The sequence below is a fragment of the Aptenodytes patagonicus genome, chromosome 17 (assembly GCF_965638725.1).
Source record: "Aptenodytes patagonicus chromosome 17, bAptPat1.pri.cur, whole genome shotgun sequence".
Classification (NCBI taxonomy): domain Eukaryota; kingdom Metazoa; phylum Chordata; class Aves; order Sphenisciformes; family Spheniscidae; genus Aptenodytes; species Aptenodytes patagonicus.
The window spans coordinates 7,851,768-7,866,824 of record NC_134965.1 but is presented as its reverse complement, the minus strand read 5'-3'; the positions used below and the strand labels follow the sequence as shown (position 1 = coordinate 7,866,824).

Here is a 15,057-nt window from a genome sequence, read left to right as displayed (position 1 = left end):
GGAGAACAAGCTAACGGGGCAGCAGTATGGGAGAATGTACCAACCCACGCCCCAGCTCTTAAGACCGTTCCACCAAAGAATACTCCACATATACCAAAAAGCTTCTGCAACATCAGGCAACACCTCAGAGAATAGGTTGAATGGACCAAGCAAGGCTCAAGAGACTCCGAAATTCCTTCACCTCACTTAGCATCAATTTGTCCAGGACCAGGGAAATACGACGACAGCAGCCCCATCAAACGGGCCTTAAAAACCTGCGTTGCCACAGCTCACATAAGGTGAGCAGCACTTTCCAATGAAGCACCATTTTGTCACAGGAGAGGCAACCAGGTACGGTATCTCAGCCCCTTCTTAGTTTGCTGCCCTAAATGCTTCCAGCAGCCCCTCTGCTAATCCCATCGGGATAAGGAGACAGCAACTCAGACCTTATCTTGGCAATGAAGCCGAGTTGCGAATTACCTCAAAATGTTGATTTCTCATGAAATTCAGGGCTTCTTTAATCTTCTGGATGGTGCTGGGCCCCTTGCGGCTGAAGCTGCTGCTGGCTTGTCCACGGTCGAGGTAGTCAGAACTTTCCTAAAAGGAGAAACACATTGCGTTGATCGTATTCCTGAGCTGACCCCCAAAAGACCAGCCCAGGCTAAGGCTGGAAAACGGTGGTCCTTTCGTTAGCCAGGAATGCAGGCTCAGCTACACGCTCTGATTTTAGACCACAGAAAAGCATCCTAGCCCTGACTGCCTTAAAGGAAAATGGAGAAGCAGCATCTGGCCAAGGTAACTGATGGTTAAAAACAGATCACGGCTAATATTAGTTTAGCCCTAAGTGCACAGTGACTCAGAGATCTTTCAATCATTCTTGACAATTATTCTTGCAACTTCTCTGTGTTCCTTTTTGTCCTGTTTTATGGATGCGAAAATGAAGACACGTGCATGTTAAATGACCTGTGCAAAACCAGAAAACCAGAAAGAAAGGTATATTGGGCACCACATTCCTCTGAGCACACTCCTGGAACAACGTCTCCAGGCTGGAAATCTGCAGCACCTTCAAGTCCTCTTAGGACAGAAATCCCAGGTATAGTCCTTTACCTGCAAGGAGATGGTGGGTGTCGCAAATGCATTCCTGTAAATCCAGTCAGCTTCTTCTTCCAGCTCGTCATCTTCAGCACTCTTCACCGGGATGGATCGCAACTGTGAAAAGACAACAGGATGAGCAGAGGCATGGGCAGCACCAGGGCTTGTGCTACCGTGTCTTCAAGAAGCCTGGAAATTATTGTTTTCAGCTGTAGGTTGCTTATGGGGTCTCAGTACCTCCCACACCCGCAGGGCTTTGCTGAGGATAGCACTTCAACGTCTGCATCTTCTGAGCACACAGGAAACCTCTATCAGCTTTACACTAGGTAAAGGCAGCTAACAATTCTGTCAAAGGCTTGTGGAAAGGCCTGCAATGGCGCGCAGTCTTCCGTGACGATCAAGTCAGGGTACCCCCACTTCCTACCAGACTCCCAAACCCTCTGCAGCTACATCCTCTGTTCCAATCTCTCTGTGCCTGTTCTAGCCTTGTTATCAACTTTTCTTGCTGCAGCCTTAGAATAACAGAACATAAAGCAGCTCCAAACCCTCTAACCCTCTCTGCGCATTTAGTCCCAGCCAATTCTCTTTCAGAAGGCTTGCTCTAATCATCATTGACGTCCGTGAAGACAACAAAATGTCTGAACAGGCCACATATGGCCTGAAGACATTACACACAGCGTTCCCTTGTGCTGTGCACGCTGGCATGAGAAAAAAGGTCCTTCTGAAAACCTGGCAGCTTCAGACGTCCCATTTTACAAAGGAGGGTAAAGCCTCTGCACAGAATTACATTAACATACACTAAAGGGAGATCGACTGTTCAATGAAAATCTGAATACAGGGTAAAATTAAGACAAAAATGTGAGAAACCAGAATGATTCCTAGCAGCACAAGCAGGACTCCGTACTGAGAGCAGTATAAGTCCCAGTCACTTGGATTAAAGTGGGTTATAGAAACACCTTGTACGGAACAGTTACATGTTGGCTGGCATACGGGCAGGCTAGAAACCCTAGCAAACCTTCTCTGGCACTGCAGCAAATTTCTCTGGCACTGTACCTCTTGCTATCCAGAGGTACAACTCACGTGATTACTAACAGTATCCAGCATAAAGGACATCTCAGCAGAGCACAAGCCCTGCACCACTCCCAGGAGTGCAACACTGGCACCCAGTGGCCAAAGAGAAACTACGACCAATGCTAAAACCGGGCTTACACAGCCAGAACAGTTCACAATGTCACTGTTATGTTTGCATGCGGAGTTTCAGACTATACATTTGAGAGGCGGGATCTTCAAAGAGGGAAAAAGAGATGCCAAAATCCAGCCAGACACCAGGTGAGAAAGCTGGCCTGTAGGTCCCAGGCCTGCTGTACTCTGTGGGAGCTGAAATGCTTTCTGCCTGCACACTGGCACACTCTTCCCTCACCTGGAACCTCTCGGGCATGTCTGTCATGCGGATCTCGTTGTCCTGGTCTGTTAGGTGACTGCTCTCCAGCTCACTGGGCTCGTACATCTCAAAGATGCTACGCCGACTGACGCGCTTCTTGGCAGTCTTTTTGGGTCGTACACGCGTCTCCCCTTCGGCTTCTTCATCCTCATACTCATATTCCTCCTCCATCTCCTCATCATACTCGTTGTACTTCTCAAACTCATCATAGTCGAAGTCCACACCAAAGATTTCCTGGGCTTCCTGCAAAGCGCTGGAAGGCAAAAAACTATCATTCAGCCCCATGGTGCAGTTCACAGAACATCTTTCTAGCCACACAGAGGTGGCCAGAGCACCTAAGTCTAAAAAATCATGGATAGGTACACAACTCTGAGCTTTACATGCAAATACTTCTCTTAAGGGACTGGTTTTGGTATCCCTGTAAAAAAATCAGGGGAGAAAGGAAGGAGTCGGACATTTAAGAAATCACAGGCTAAAAGCCCATGTTTAAATTTACCAGGTCCCTTTGGGGAAAGAGACCAGCAGTATCCAACCACAAGCTGAATCACTCTGCAGCTGCAAGAATCAAGCTGAGCACTGTTTTTGAGGCTCTGGGCCAATTTCCAATTACTACTTACGCATCTGTGTATCCAGGGAGCTTCTTTCGCCATTTTGGCTTCTTCAGAGGTTGTCCATCGTCATCCACAATGAAGTCATCGATGTCTGGACATTGAGAAGCAATTTAGTGGTCAGGACACTCGCATATTCAACTGGTACCTCTGACAAAGCTCAGCCCAGCCAGTGCAACTATGAGCCTCCACCACAGACTTAGGCTGCTGCTGGCTGTCAGTCTGCCCAGCTACCCTCAGCATCTCCTACACCAACCTCAGACATTCCAGGAGCCTGAACCACAATAACAAGCTAGAATGGACTTCCAAACACAGGCAAAGCTATCTGGCAACTATCTGCAGCTCAGTGCACTGAAAATGCAGTCAGAAAAGGCCTTCCTGCTTTGGACAGTAGACAGAAAGAATTTTTGAAACTCTTTCAGTATGGTACTAGCAGTGTTGATGGGCTGATGCTGAAGAGGAGAAGTAGGGCAGGCGCGCGCTGTGCTGCTAGGTACTAAACAGTGCCTTGACTTCCTTCCTTTGAAGCATTTCCATTTTGGAGGCAGCTTAGAAGAGACATTCAACACCTCAGCACATGTAATGTGCTTCTGGACAAAACGGTTTAGACAGACAAACTAAACCTGCCACCCAGAAACGTTTAATTCTAAAGATTGTACTAATAGGCCAACAAGAGCTTTACCACGACAGGGCTGCAGCCTTTGGTTACTTCTAGCTCAGAGAAAGTCTTAACTTCGTTCCTGTGCTTTAATCCTGGGACAAACTTTGGATGTAATTGACCATCCATACTCACCAGATTCATCTTCCTCCTCCTCCTCTTCCTCTTCTGGTGGAGCAACAGGAGCTTCAACAGCTTCCCCTCCCTCCTCGCCTTCACCATCCTGAAAGATTTCTTCAGCAATGGCTTCCTTCTCATGTTCTTCCTTTCCATAGTCTTCCTCTTCGTCATCCTCATCATCGGACATTTTTCGCACGCGCCTGAATTTTTGCTGCAAGCAAAAAGGCTTGTTAGTGCACATAATTCCTGGCACAGACACTCAAGCTCAGCGCGGTCTCTGCCAGGCCAGAACTGCACTGCCTCTGCTCCCCAGGTGGCACCTGAGCGGGAGCAGGATGGAGCCCAGCACAGGCACACAAGGGAGAAGAGCCACCCCTTCGGGAGCTGTGCTGCAGGTGCTCATTGGGTGCAGCGTGTACACAACATAACTGCCTGCTGAGGACTGTGCCGCATCCAGACCAGCGTTAGCCTGGCTTGATGTGCCTCTAGCGAGTGTTACGGAAGGAGCTTTAGAGCCCATAATAGCCTGACTTTGAGGTTAGCATCGTGCAGGAGAAAGTTATTGGAAGACGGGCCCCTCTGAGACTGTCTTGCAGAGGTGGGAAGGGAGGAGTACAGCAGACTTTAGGAACCAGAAGAAAGTGTTTTGCAAACTCTGGGAAGCCAGTTCCCAGTTGCCTGGGCAGGGAGAGATCCTGCTTCCTTCAAGCACTCAGCTGTCCCTTTCCAAGAGGGCAGGAGCAGACGGGAGGCACCGCTCGCTCACTCCAGGCAGAAGCCCACCCTCCTTCGTGCTAAGACGCACCACACGGTTAACAGCAGCATGGGAACACAACTCACTCTTTTGACTTTAACGCCCAAGTTCTCTTCAATGAGGTCAAAATCATCATCCTCCAGGCGGTCATCAAAAGCTACAAGAAGAAAGCAGAGACGGGTTACACTCTCCCTTTACTAAACTGGGAATGGACCAACCAGTGAGAAGGGTATTACTTACCCAGCCCATGCAGACACCCAGGGCAGAGGGAGAGCTCTGCTCTCCCGCAGGGCAGCCTGAGAGCATTATGCTGTGGCCCGCTATGAACAATCATCATAAAACTTACTGCGCTTTCTCTTCTTGTGGCCAACGTCGTCCTCAGAGTCTCCAGAGTCACTGGCTTCTTCCTCCTCTTCCTCTTCCTCATCGTCGTCATCATTAATGAATCCTTTCAGGTTCCCCTGCTCATCTTGATCATCGAGATTCTCCTCCTCCTCTTCCTCATCTGGTGGAGAGCAGCAAGTGTTAGACATGTACTCATTGGTTATCTGCCGAGACTCCTTCTCGGCTCTGTGCAAACGGCATCTTCCTTCACGCTATCCATGCAGAGAGTTTTAGCTGAACACTTGTACTGACACAGAAGCCAGCCAGCTGCTCGTGCCAGAACCCCACTTCTTCTCTCATGCTCTGTCTGCAGAGGGAACAGGTGGAGTGGTCACACTGGGAGAATTCCTCTGCTTTTACTGTTTACTATCAAATTGTGCGACTGCAAGTCCCGTGGGGGTGAAGCAGCATATTTTCTATTGCCAAATATAAAAACCACCTAAGGACTTTGAGGAAGGGAAGCACTTAAACAGCTGAGATTATCGACTACAGATGGCCATGCTATTATAGCATAGTTATTGCTCCATCTGCAGAGTCATGGGATGTAAAATAGAGCGGCGAGGCACAGAGACAATTCAGCAAACTCAGAACAGACAGGCAGACTCACCATCCTCATCTTCCTCTACAAACTTCTTGGTTACTCTGGGCACAACCTCCCCATCCTGGTTGTACTCCTCTTCCGACTCCTCCGCTTCACTTTCTACGAAGTCAGACATGACTGCAGCGTTTCACACACGGCTCCGCAGGAACTGGGGAAAGAGGAGACATCCATAGCATCAGCTGAGCGAGCAAAACACAAGCACTTCCCCCTACCGGGTTTTGGAGAGAAGACAGTTAAGGCAAGAGGGTTTCAAATTATCTATCAAGGCCCTGAATTACCCAGTGTCCACCTTGCCTGGACACCCCTGTCACCAGAGATTAGGCAAGCAGAGCCAGCAGCCAAGTGCTGCTAGCTCCTGTCAACCCACATCTCAGCGAGCGGGACAGGACCTGTCACAGTGGCATTCGTTACCCAGCCGAGCTCTCGGCTGCGGCTGAAATGGCGCATGCAGCCAAAGCCCTTCATCCCGTCCATACCATCCCACGCGGCCAGGAAAGCAACCCCATGCTGTCACCCACGCAGCGCTATGTTAGGCACACAGTCCGACCAGTTAGGATCTTAATGTGATTAATTCTCACTCATGTTAATGAAGCCAGGGTGACCCTGAAAAGGGCCTTGATGGAGCCGCGCTCGCGGGCTGTTAGCAAGGCTCTGCGGAGATCTGGGGAGCCCCACGGAGCAAACAGAAGAGAGGCCTGGAGGGTGCTGCAGGGTCGGGGCTGGGGGCTGCCGGCTGCCCAACTCCACCGCCCCGCACGGCCGGAGCCGCGGCCGGGATGTTCCAGGCCAGGGGCCTCCAACCAGAGATTAAGAAGTAACAAGAGACTACAGAAATGGGGTATTTTCTATATCCAGAACCTTTTGTTTGATGTTTTTCCCCCCAACTGGGGTTCCTGGAAGCAGTATAAATCAAGCTTGGCAGAAAGGAAAGTGCGTGTCCATAAAGACACGGCTCAAGTTCTGTCTCTCTGAGCCTTTCACTTCTTGTGGTTACAAAACTTGCTGTCATTTTTAAAATTTTCAAAGGATTCTTTTTTTTTTTTCAGTTCCTTTTTACATACACCAAAACAACAGAAGCTTACAAAAGTCAGCTGTAACAAAAAACAAATCAATTCCTCAAATGGCTGTGAAGCTGAAAACGCCAGCCCAGGAAGAAGAACCAGCCTTTAGAAGGCGCAAAAAGAAGCTCAGAGGAGATGTCAGATCTAAAGCCAAAATCTCCATGTTAAATTACATCTGATGTAATTTAACACAAAAAAAAGGTGAAAAAGATGCAAAAAGAATTCCATATACCAGGGAATGACACATAAACAAACATGCTTCAAAATGTTCCCATAATCATTTCCCCACTGCAAACAAACAGGCGAAGGAAACCAGTCCCACACAGGACAACCTGATCAAGGCTTTGCCACGACACTTCTCGGGTGCGGGACTTCTTGTTCTGCCCTGAGATCCACACATCTGGTACACAAACACAGTAACTTAGAGAAAACCAGGGACTTATTTCTCAGTTAAAGAAACAAAAAAAGTGCAAGGCCGATCTTGGAGAATCTTTTAAGCCTTAAAATACTAATAGCTCCAAAGGAATGTCGGCCGTATCTCATTAAAGAAAACCCACAACAAAGACAAGGGAAAGACCTCTGCCAGATTTCAGACACGAGCAGATAGCAGCTCATACTCCTTGGCTGTAGATTACATGGCTGTGGCCAACATCTATCTACGATGCTCCAGACAGGCAGAAATCGTGGCAGGCCAAGGCTACTGCTCTGCACCCAGACAGGACATCGCTGCTCTGGCTTGGCGCGTGGGCACGGGGCGATCCCCGTCCTCGAGAGGACACCGTAGAAGTCACACACATGTATTTAAGCATCCCTCTCAGAAATAAACAAATTTGTTCCCGAAACAAATGCCATTGATGAATTGTGTAACTACGTACAGTAGAGGAACAGGAATTGTTAAGTTTACCAGCCTGTGTATGAATATTATGTCAACTTCACACTTTCTCACCAATTCTTCTTCTACACGTATCCATAAGCATGTTCCATTTCTAAGTCTAATAACCTCATCTCTCTCCTGTCCACGATCAACACACAAATCCAGCAAGAAAGGAAACCCCTTGTCATAGCACCACATGCAATTTTACTATTCTCTGCCAGTGAAGCGTTTTGCTCGCAATTCCAACTTTGTTCCTCATCACTTGTTCTACCATTTCCTGGCAACTTTAGGTCATATCAAATCAAATTTGTCTGCACACAGGGAACAGCTATGACTTAGGAAACCCATCTCATTTAATGATCCAGCTGAGCAGGTTCCACACAAGCCAACCACCCACAAAAACGGGTGCTTTCAGCTCCAGTGAAATCCGCCTCAGGACAGTGGGGATGTCACTTAGCACGGCAAACGGAAGCAAGGGTAGCTATTACCAAGGAGACGTTGAATCACGTATGGACTAAAGGTGCCTCTCCCACCCTCCGCTCCAGAGAGGCCTTCGTTTGAAATAAAACAAGACAGGGAGTCAGGCAGAGACTGCAGCCGGCACGGGCGGAGGTGCAGAGGCAGAGCTCAGACCAGCACTGCTGCCCGGCGGGAGCCCTCCCCGAGCAGTCGGTCACACAGGGAAAGCCCCGCTCAAGCAGCACCACTTGTCTGGCTTGGAGAGGGTTTAAGAGTCTCCAGACTGAGGAGCGTTGGGCCAACCCAAAGGCCTGCTACGGGCCTTTCCTCGGAGCAGCACAGAAGCATCCCTGCTCTTGTAACCCTCCCAGGAAAGGGTCAGAGATTGCTGCAGCACAGAGGCAAGTACTAAATTGCACCAGAGCACCAAAAAGGCAGGGAGACCGTGCCTAATCCTGCACGCTTACCTGTACACAAGCAGACAGGCTCCTGTGGGCGATATATATATAGCTTTACCCCAGAGATACCCCACGGCCACTAGACGCTGACCAAGATGGACCAAAGACAACAGCAATGCAGCGAGCAGCGCTGCGACGGCACCACGGCAGCAAGTGAGGGAAGCGTGGGTGCCTCCGCGCCAAGCCAGGCGCCTCGAGCACGGCCTCTCTCGCTGGGCAGCGACTCCAGAGCAGCTCAGGGCTGAGCAATTACATGACCTCTGCTTTCGGCCAGGGGCGTCCGCACTTTGCTCAGCTCAAGGGCACAATGGCAATTGCCCAGAGTCCACAAGCTCCGTTTAACCGGGATGACCCTGAGCAGATAGCTCTCTTCGCTGTCAATACCGAGACCGTAGATCTCTGACCAGGTCGGCAGGACTGGGCTGGACATCGGCTGCAGGCACTGTGGGCTGCCTCCCTGGTTAGGTGAGGCACCGCCTTTGGAACAAGCGCTGCTTTGTGATGGACCTGAGAATTCTGAAAACCAGACGTTCAAATACCTGTAAAGCCTTGGCCACTCATCCAGGTACCTGCTGGCTGCTCAGGACTGCAAAACATCACAGCGCTGGAGGCAGACACAGCTTTGTACATCATACACAAACAAAAGTTAACTCATTAGGTTTAGAAATGGAGATACACAGCAAGTACCTGCAAAATATCAGAATGTGTTATGGGAAAAACTCCTGCCAGTTACAGTGGCACTCTGGAAAGGCAGGGACACACAGCATTGGGAGTGCCAGTGCCCCACGGGAGCTTCACAGCCTGAGCAGGCGTGGGGTGAGGGAAACCAGAAGCATCTCATGCTCTCCAGGCACAGGGATGCCAGCTAAGGCATGAGGCCTCAGCGGTGCTCACAGAATAACCAAGGAGTGTCCTCACAGCAAGACACATTTATTATTCAGCAATCAACCTCAGGATATCAGTGTCAATGCACAAAACAGCAAAAACAAGTGCTAGTCTAGGCTTTACTGCAGCATGCAGTGCTGAAGAGAAGCAAGTCCTGACTTCTCCCTGTCCCTCGTGGGAGAAACTACATCAAGGCCCTGACCCACACTAATACTGGTTTTGTGGGGGGGGTTTTTTGGGGGGAGAGGGTTTGGACAGGGATTGTTTTAACCTCTGCCATTTCATGGTTCAACTCGCAGACCACTTAAGATCACGTAGGTCCATGGAAACACATTACCAAAGCCACCGCTGAACAGTTTCGCTCAGTTCTCATGTCTACACTTCAAAGAGAAAAGTTAAATTGGAGAGGATTCAGAAAGCTCTGTGAGAATAAGGCGGCTGGGAAACTTGACTCAATTAAAACATAGAGCCTAAGGAAGCCCAATCTATTCATTTTGTCAATTAAATGCTCATGAAATTAATTTTAGCATGGCCCGAGTACATCCACAGGAGTAAGAGACTGTGACAATAAATGGCTCGTTAGGAAAAACCCAAATGAACTGCAAAGGTAACGCCACTGTTCCACCCCCTGAAGCTCTCACAATGAAATCAATTTTGGTTTTCTTAAAAAAAAAAAAAAAAAAAAAAAAAGCAGCCACGATTGAGCTGGAATGTGTGGATTGCTAATCACTAAGCAATGACCTCCAGGCTGTGTCCCACCACAGAATTCAGACAAGATCATATTGGCTTCTTTTAATTTGAAGCTTATGAGCCTAAAAAAACCATCCCTGTGAAGCACTGTAAGGCACTCACACCACGACAAAATACCCTCACGGGCACCTCGCCAGCGCTGAGCTCTTCCTCAGAGCCACTCCTTAGTACAGGCAGGGACTTCTGCAGGGCCGATCTCCGCCGGGGCCTGCCAGCCCTGACACACCATCAGCAACATATAGTTTTGTATTTACCTTTTATAGCTGTTTTATGAATTTCTGAAGTCAGGACCTATACCAGACACTCCCACCCTCCTCGGCGGTAGGTGTGCAAAGGAGCGCAGGGGCGAAACGACGACTGGAGACCAACGATGCCGCGACAGGGAAAGGCCAGGCAGCCAGCTACTGCAGCTCAGGAACTTCCCATACCTGCTTCGTTAGTTTTAATGCTCCCCGTTAGTCCCACCGCCCCCGATGCTATCGGGCGGCAGAACATCCTGTGATAGAGTGCCACAGTTTAATAGCATGTTGTGTGAAAAAGCACTTCCTCCTGTTTATTTTAGACTTGCTGCATCATAATTTCCTGTAAGAAACAGAAAATTGATGTTCCCTCCTTGCTTTCTCTGACCTGCCCACAACTTCATGCACCTGCACCGTACCTCCTGTCAGCAAGCTTCTCCCCTAAGGTGAGGAAACGAAGGCTTCGCTTGCCCAGAAACCTGCTCGCCCGCGCCACTCCTGCCCCTACCTTTTCCAGTGCTCCCATTTTGGGATGGGCTAACCAGAACTACCATCAATCGCCAGGGCACAAGCTGCCAACGATTTATGCAGTGGTGTAATGATGTTTTCTGCTTTGTTCTCTGCTCCTTTAAAGTAATTCCAAAATACCCTTTTTAGGCTACGGCGGGGTGTTGAAGCAACGTTTTAAAAGAAACAATTGCTGAGACACCAACAGCTCTTTCCTGAATAGCAAAAGCTGATGCAGAGTTAATTGCTGTGGTGTTTGTTACCTTCATTACACCCGTTGCCATCATATCTTGTTTACCACACTAGCACTCAGCCACTCAGTATTACCTGGTCTCTGCAACTTCCCACAGTCCGGTTTAGCTATCCTAAATAACTTAGGATTAAATTTTCCTTCTCCACATCACCGTATTCAGAAAAAAAAAAGCAGCAGAGATGACTCTGAAACTCCACAATAACCTCACTCCGCTGTGAGCGCCAACCGTTCATCCCTACCCTTTATTTGCCACCCTTCAGTCAGTTATCAACCCCCAAAAGGGCCTTCCCAGGCTGCTGCCCCTTGCCTTTTCATGGAGGACCTCGTCAGAAGTTTGCAAAACCAAACGCAGCGCTCCGGCCGTGCGGGAATTACACCTGCGGAGCGGGACGATCCAGGCCGCCAGCCTACCTGAGAAACAAAGGTCAGACCCTTTCCCCCGCCCCGCGGAAAAGCAGGCCGACGCTCTCCATGTCCATCACCTCTCCTTTACCAGCTTTTCCCACCGTGTCAGCGATGTTCCGCAGCCCCCGGGTCCCCTGCGGTCTCTGCCACGGGGGAGCCGGGCCGCTCCGGCGGGCGGGGGGCAGCGGCACCCTCCCGTCCCCGGGGGAGCAGCCCCCCACCCCGGCCGCGGGCCCCCTGCCCACCGCCTCGCCTTTCTCCCGGGCGCCGCCCGCCCCAGCCCGGGTCACCCCGCTGCGGCACGGTCCCCAGCCGGGGTCTCCGCCCCGGGAGGCTCCTGCTGCCGCCAGCCCCACCCGCGGCCGGCAACCGGGAGCGGAGGGGCCGCCGCCGCCGCCGCCTTCACCCCCGAACCGGGGCCCGCGGCCCAGCCCGACGCCAAGCACCGGGACGTCCCTGCCACCCTTACGGCCCTTACCGGGGCCCCGGCGCGGCGGGGCCGCCCAGCCCAGGAGGCCTCGGAGCCGCCCCGGGCCCTCAGCGGCCCCGCCGTTCCCCTGGCAACGGCCTCCCCCCCGCCCGTGCCAGGGCGACGCGGACCTTGCCGGCCCCCCCCCCGCCGCCGCCGCCGCTCGCCCCCGCCCGGCCCGTCGCGGACCCCGTCTCGCCCGGCGCGGCCTTACCCGAGGCGCCGAGGGAAAATGGAGGCCTCCGCGGCGGCGGCGGCGAGCGAGGGGGGGCGGAGCAGACGAGCGGCGACCTCCGGGCGGGCGGAGCGGCTCCGCTTCCGCTTCCGGCGGCGGCGGGATGGGGGCGGCGGTGGCGGGGCGGCGAGTGCCGGTGCTGGCGCTGGTGCTGGCGCTGGGCGCGGCGGTGCGCGGCGGCCCCGGGCCCGTCACCTGCGGCTCCGTGGTGAAGCTGCTCAACGTGCGGCACAATGTCCGCCTGCACTCGCACGACGTCCGCTACGGCTCCGGTAACGGGACACCCCCACCCCCGGTACCGGTACCGTGCCCTCCGGGTCGGGTCGGGTCGGGTCGGGCCGGGCCGGGCCGGGCCTGAGCGCGGTTCTTCCCCTCCGCAGGCAGCGGGCAGCAGTCGGTGACCGGGGTGTCGGCGGCGGATGACGGGAACAGCTACTGGCGGGTGCGGGGCCGCACGGCGGCCGTCTGCGAGCGGGGCACGCCGGTGCGCTGCGGGCAGGCCATCCGCCTCACCCACCTGGGCACCGGCCGCAACCTCCACAGCCACCGCTTCGCCTCCCCGCTCTCCGGAAACCAGGTACCCGCCGGGCGCGGCCGGGACCCCGGCCCGACCGGGGATCCCCCCCGCCTTGTCCCCCGGGCCCAGCCTCTTTCCCCGGGCACAACCGGCGCCCCCCCCCCCAACTCGTCACCTCGGCACCAGGCCCCGCTGGGTCCCCTGAGTCCCTACCGGGTTCTCCCTGTCCCGACCAGGTCCTCCTTGTCCCCCACGTCCCTGCCAGCACTGCCTTGTTCCCTGGTCCCGACCGGGTCCCCCACGTCCCTCCCAGCCCCACCTTGTTCCCCGGTTCAGACTGGGTCCTCCTTGTCCCCCACGTCCCTGCCAGCCCCACCTTGTTCCCCAGTCCCTGCCGGGTCCCCCTCGTCCCCCACGTCCCTGCCAGCCCCACCTTGTTCCCCAGTCCCTGCCGGGTCCCCCTCGTCCCCCACGTCCCTGCCAGCCCCACCTTGTTCCCCAGTCCCTGCCGGGTCCCCCTTGTCCCTCACGTCCCTGCCAACCCCATCTTGTTCCCCGGTCCCTGCCAGGTCGCCCTCGTCCCCCACGTCCCTGCCAGCCCTATCTTGTCCCCCACGTCCCTGCCAACCCCACCTTGTTCCCCAGTCCCTGCCAGCCCTATCTTGTCCCCCACGTCCCTGCCAGCCCTATCTTGTCCCCCACGTCCCTGCCAACCCCACCTTGTTCCCCAGTCCCTGCCGGGTTCTCCCTGTCCCCCACGTCCCTGCCAGCCCCACCTTGTTCCCCAGTCCCTGCCGGGTGCCCCTCGTCCCCCACATCCCTGCCAGCCCCATCTTGTTCCCCAGTCCCTGCCGGGTCCCCCTCGTCCCCCACGTCCCTGCCAGCCCTATCTTGTCCCCCACGTCCCTGCCAACCCCACCTTGTTCCCCAGTCCCTGCCGGGTCCCCCTCGTCCCCCACGTCCCTGCCAGCCCCATCTTGTTCCCCAGTCCCTACCGGGTTCTCCCTGTCCCTACCAGCTCCCCCTTGCCCCCGCAGGCCCACCCCTTCCCCCCAGCGCCCCAGGCCCAACCAGACCCTCTGAGTCCCAACAGAGCCCCAGTCCCAACTAGGTCCCCCACCTTGTCCCCCAGATCCAGCCCTTTTCCTCTGCCCCCCCATCACCTTGCCCTCTGGGCCCAGCTCGACACCCCTGACACCCCACCCCCCCCCTTTTTTTTTTTCATCCCGGCCCCCAAACGGACTCTTTTTCACCCGCAGGAGGTGAGCGCGTTCGGGGAGGCCGGCGAGGGCGACTACCTGGACGACTGGACGGTGGTGTGCAGCGGGACCTACTGGGCGCGGGACGGCGAGGTGCGCTTCCAGCACGCCTCCACCGACGTCTTCCTCTCGGTGACGGGGGAGCAGTACGGGCGGCCCATCCACGGGCAGAAGGAGGTGCACGGCATGGCCGCCTCCAGCCAGAATAACTACTGGAAGGTGATGGAGGGCATCTTCATGCAGCCCAGCGAGGTCTTCAAAGCGGAGCAGTACCACGCTGAGTTGTGACGGACAGACAGACTGCCGCCGAGCCTCTGGGCGCTGCCCGGCAGCGTTCGGGGCCGCTCGACCCGGGGGACGGCCCCTGTCCCCACCCGGGTCTGACACACGCCGGGACGCAGAGCCCCAAATCTAACGTGGAGCAGATCCCAAAGTCCTGAATTTGGTGTGGAGTGGATCCCGGTGTCCCAAATCCCAACGTCCAGACCTGACCCAGAGCAGAGCCCAAGATCCAGCGTGTAGCAGGTCCCAACGTCCTAAATCCAGCCCAAAGCAGATCCTAATGTCCAGGCCTGACCCAAAGCAGAGCCCCCACGTCTGAGGTCCAGCACGAAGCGGGTCCCCACCCCCCCAAATCCAGCACAAAGCCGAGCCCAGTGTCCGGACCCGACCCAGAGCCGAGCCCGGTGTCCAGACCCGGCCCAGAGCAGATTCCTTAACTCCCCAACCCTTCCCCTATAGCTCCCTCCTCCGTCCCCTCCGGCTGAGGACCCCCCCGAAGGACTGCTGTCCCCCGGGAGCTGCGCCCCGTCACCCCCCCCCCCCCCCCCCGCGCTGTACCCCCAAATACTCCCCGCGCGGGCCCGGGGCCATAAAAGAGCTGAATTTCCCCCTGTGGTGTGGCTGTTTGTGCGGGGGGGGTTGGGGGGTGGAGGGGACGAGCGGGGCTGGGGGGCGGACCCGGTACCCTTTCCCCCCCCCCCCATCCCGGTTCCAGCCCCGGCGGGGGCGCTGCCGCTCACTCCGGGAAAACGCCGCTCGGCCCCGCC

At 54.6% G+C, this 15,057-nt stretch overlaps 2 protein-coding genes across 3 annotated transcripts in view; one reads left to right on the top strand and one right to left on the bottom strand.

Moving 5' to 3' along the window:
- The window catches only part of SUPT6H (SPT6 homolog, histone chaperone and transcription elongation factor), a 30,599-nt gene extending 18,335 nt beyond the window's left edge, over nucleotides 1-12,264 (bottom strand). Inside the window, exons 1-9 of one of the 2 annotated variants that reach the window (XM_076354957.1) lie at nucleotides 12,212-12,264; nucleotides 5,644-5,785; nucleotides 4,999-5,157; nucleotides 4,739-4,809; nucleotides 3,914-4,109; nucleotides 3,130-3,214; nucleotides 2,492-2,765; nucleotides 1,087-1,188; nucleotides 460-576 (exon numbers count right to left, since the gene is read on the bottom strand). In XM_076354957.1, coding sequence (XP_076211072.1) covers nucleotides 460-576; nucleotides 1,087-1,188; nucleotides 2,492-2,765; nucleotides 3,130-3,214; nucleotides 3,914-4,109; nucleotides 4,739-4,809; nucleotides 4,999-5,157; nucleotides 5,644-5,752 — 1,113 coding nt within the window. In that variant the 5' untranslated portion in view covers nucleotides 5,753-5,785; nucleotides 12,212-12,264. Of the gene's footprint in view, nucleotides 1-459; nucleotides 577-1,086; nucleotides 1,189-2,491; nucleotides 2,766-3,129; nucleotides 3,215-3,913; nucleotides 4,110-4,738; nucleotides 4,810-4,998; nucleotides 5,158-5,643; nucleotides 5,786-11,430; nucleotides 11,525-12,211 lie in introns of those variants that run through there. The other variant, XM_076354958.1, reaches the window with a different exon arrangement.
- A 71-nt stretch (nucleotides 12,265-12,335) lies between these two features.
- On the top strand, nucleotides 12,336-14,810 carry SDF2 (stromal cell derived factor 2). Its single transcript, XM_076354916.1, has 3 exons — nucleotides 12,336-12,504; nucleotides 12,613-12,809; nucleotides 14,009-14,810. The coding sequence occupies exons 1-3, from the start codon at nucleotides 12,336-12,338 to the stop codon at nucleotides 14,294-14,296; spliced, it is 654 nt and encodes a 217-aa protein (XP_076211031.1). The 3' UTR covers nucleotides 14,297-14,810.
- Nucleotides 14,811-15,057: the final 247 nt, after the last annotated feature.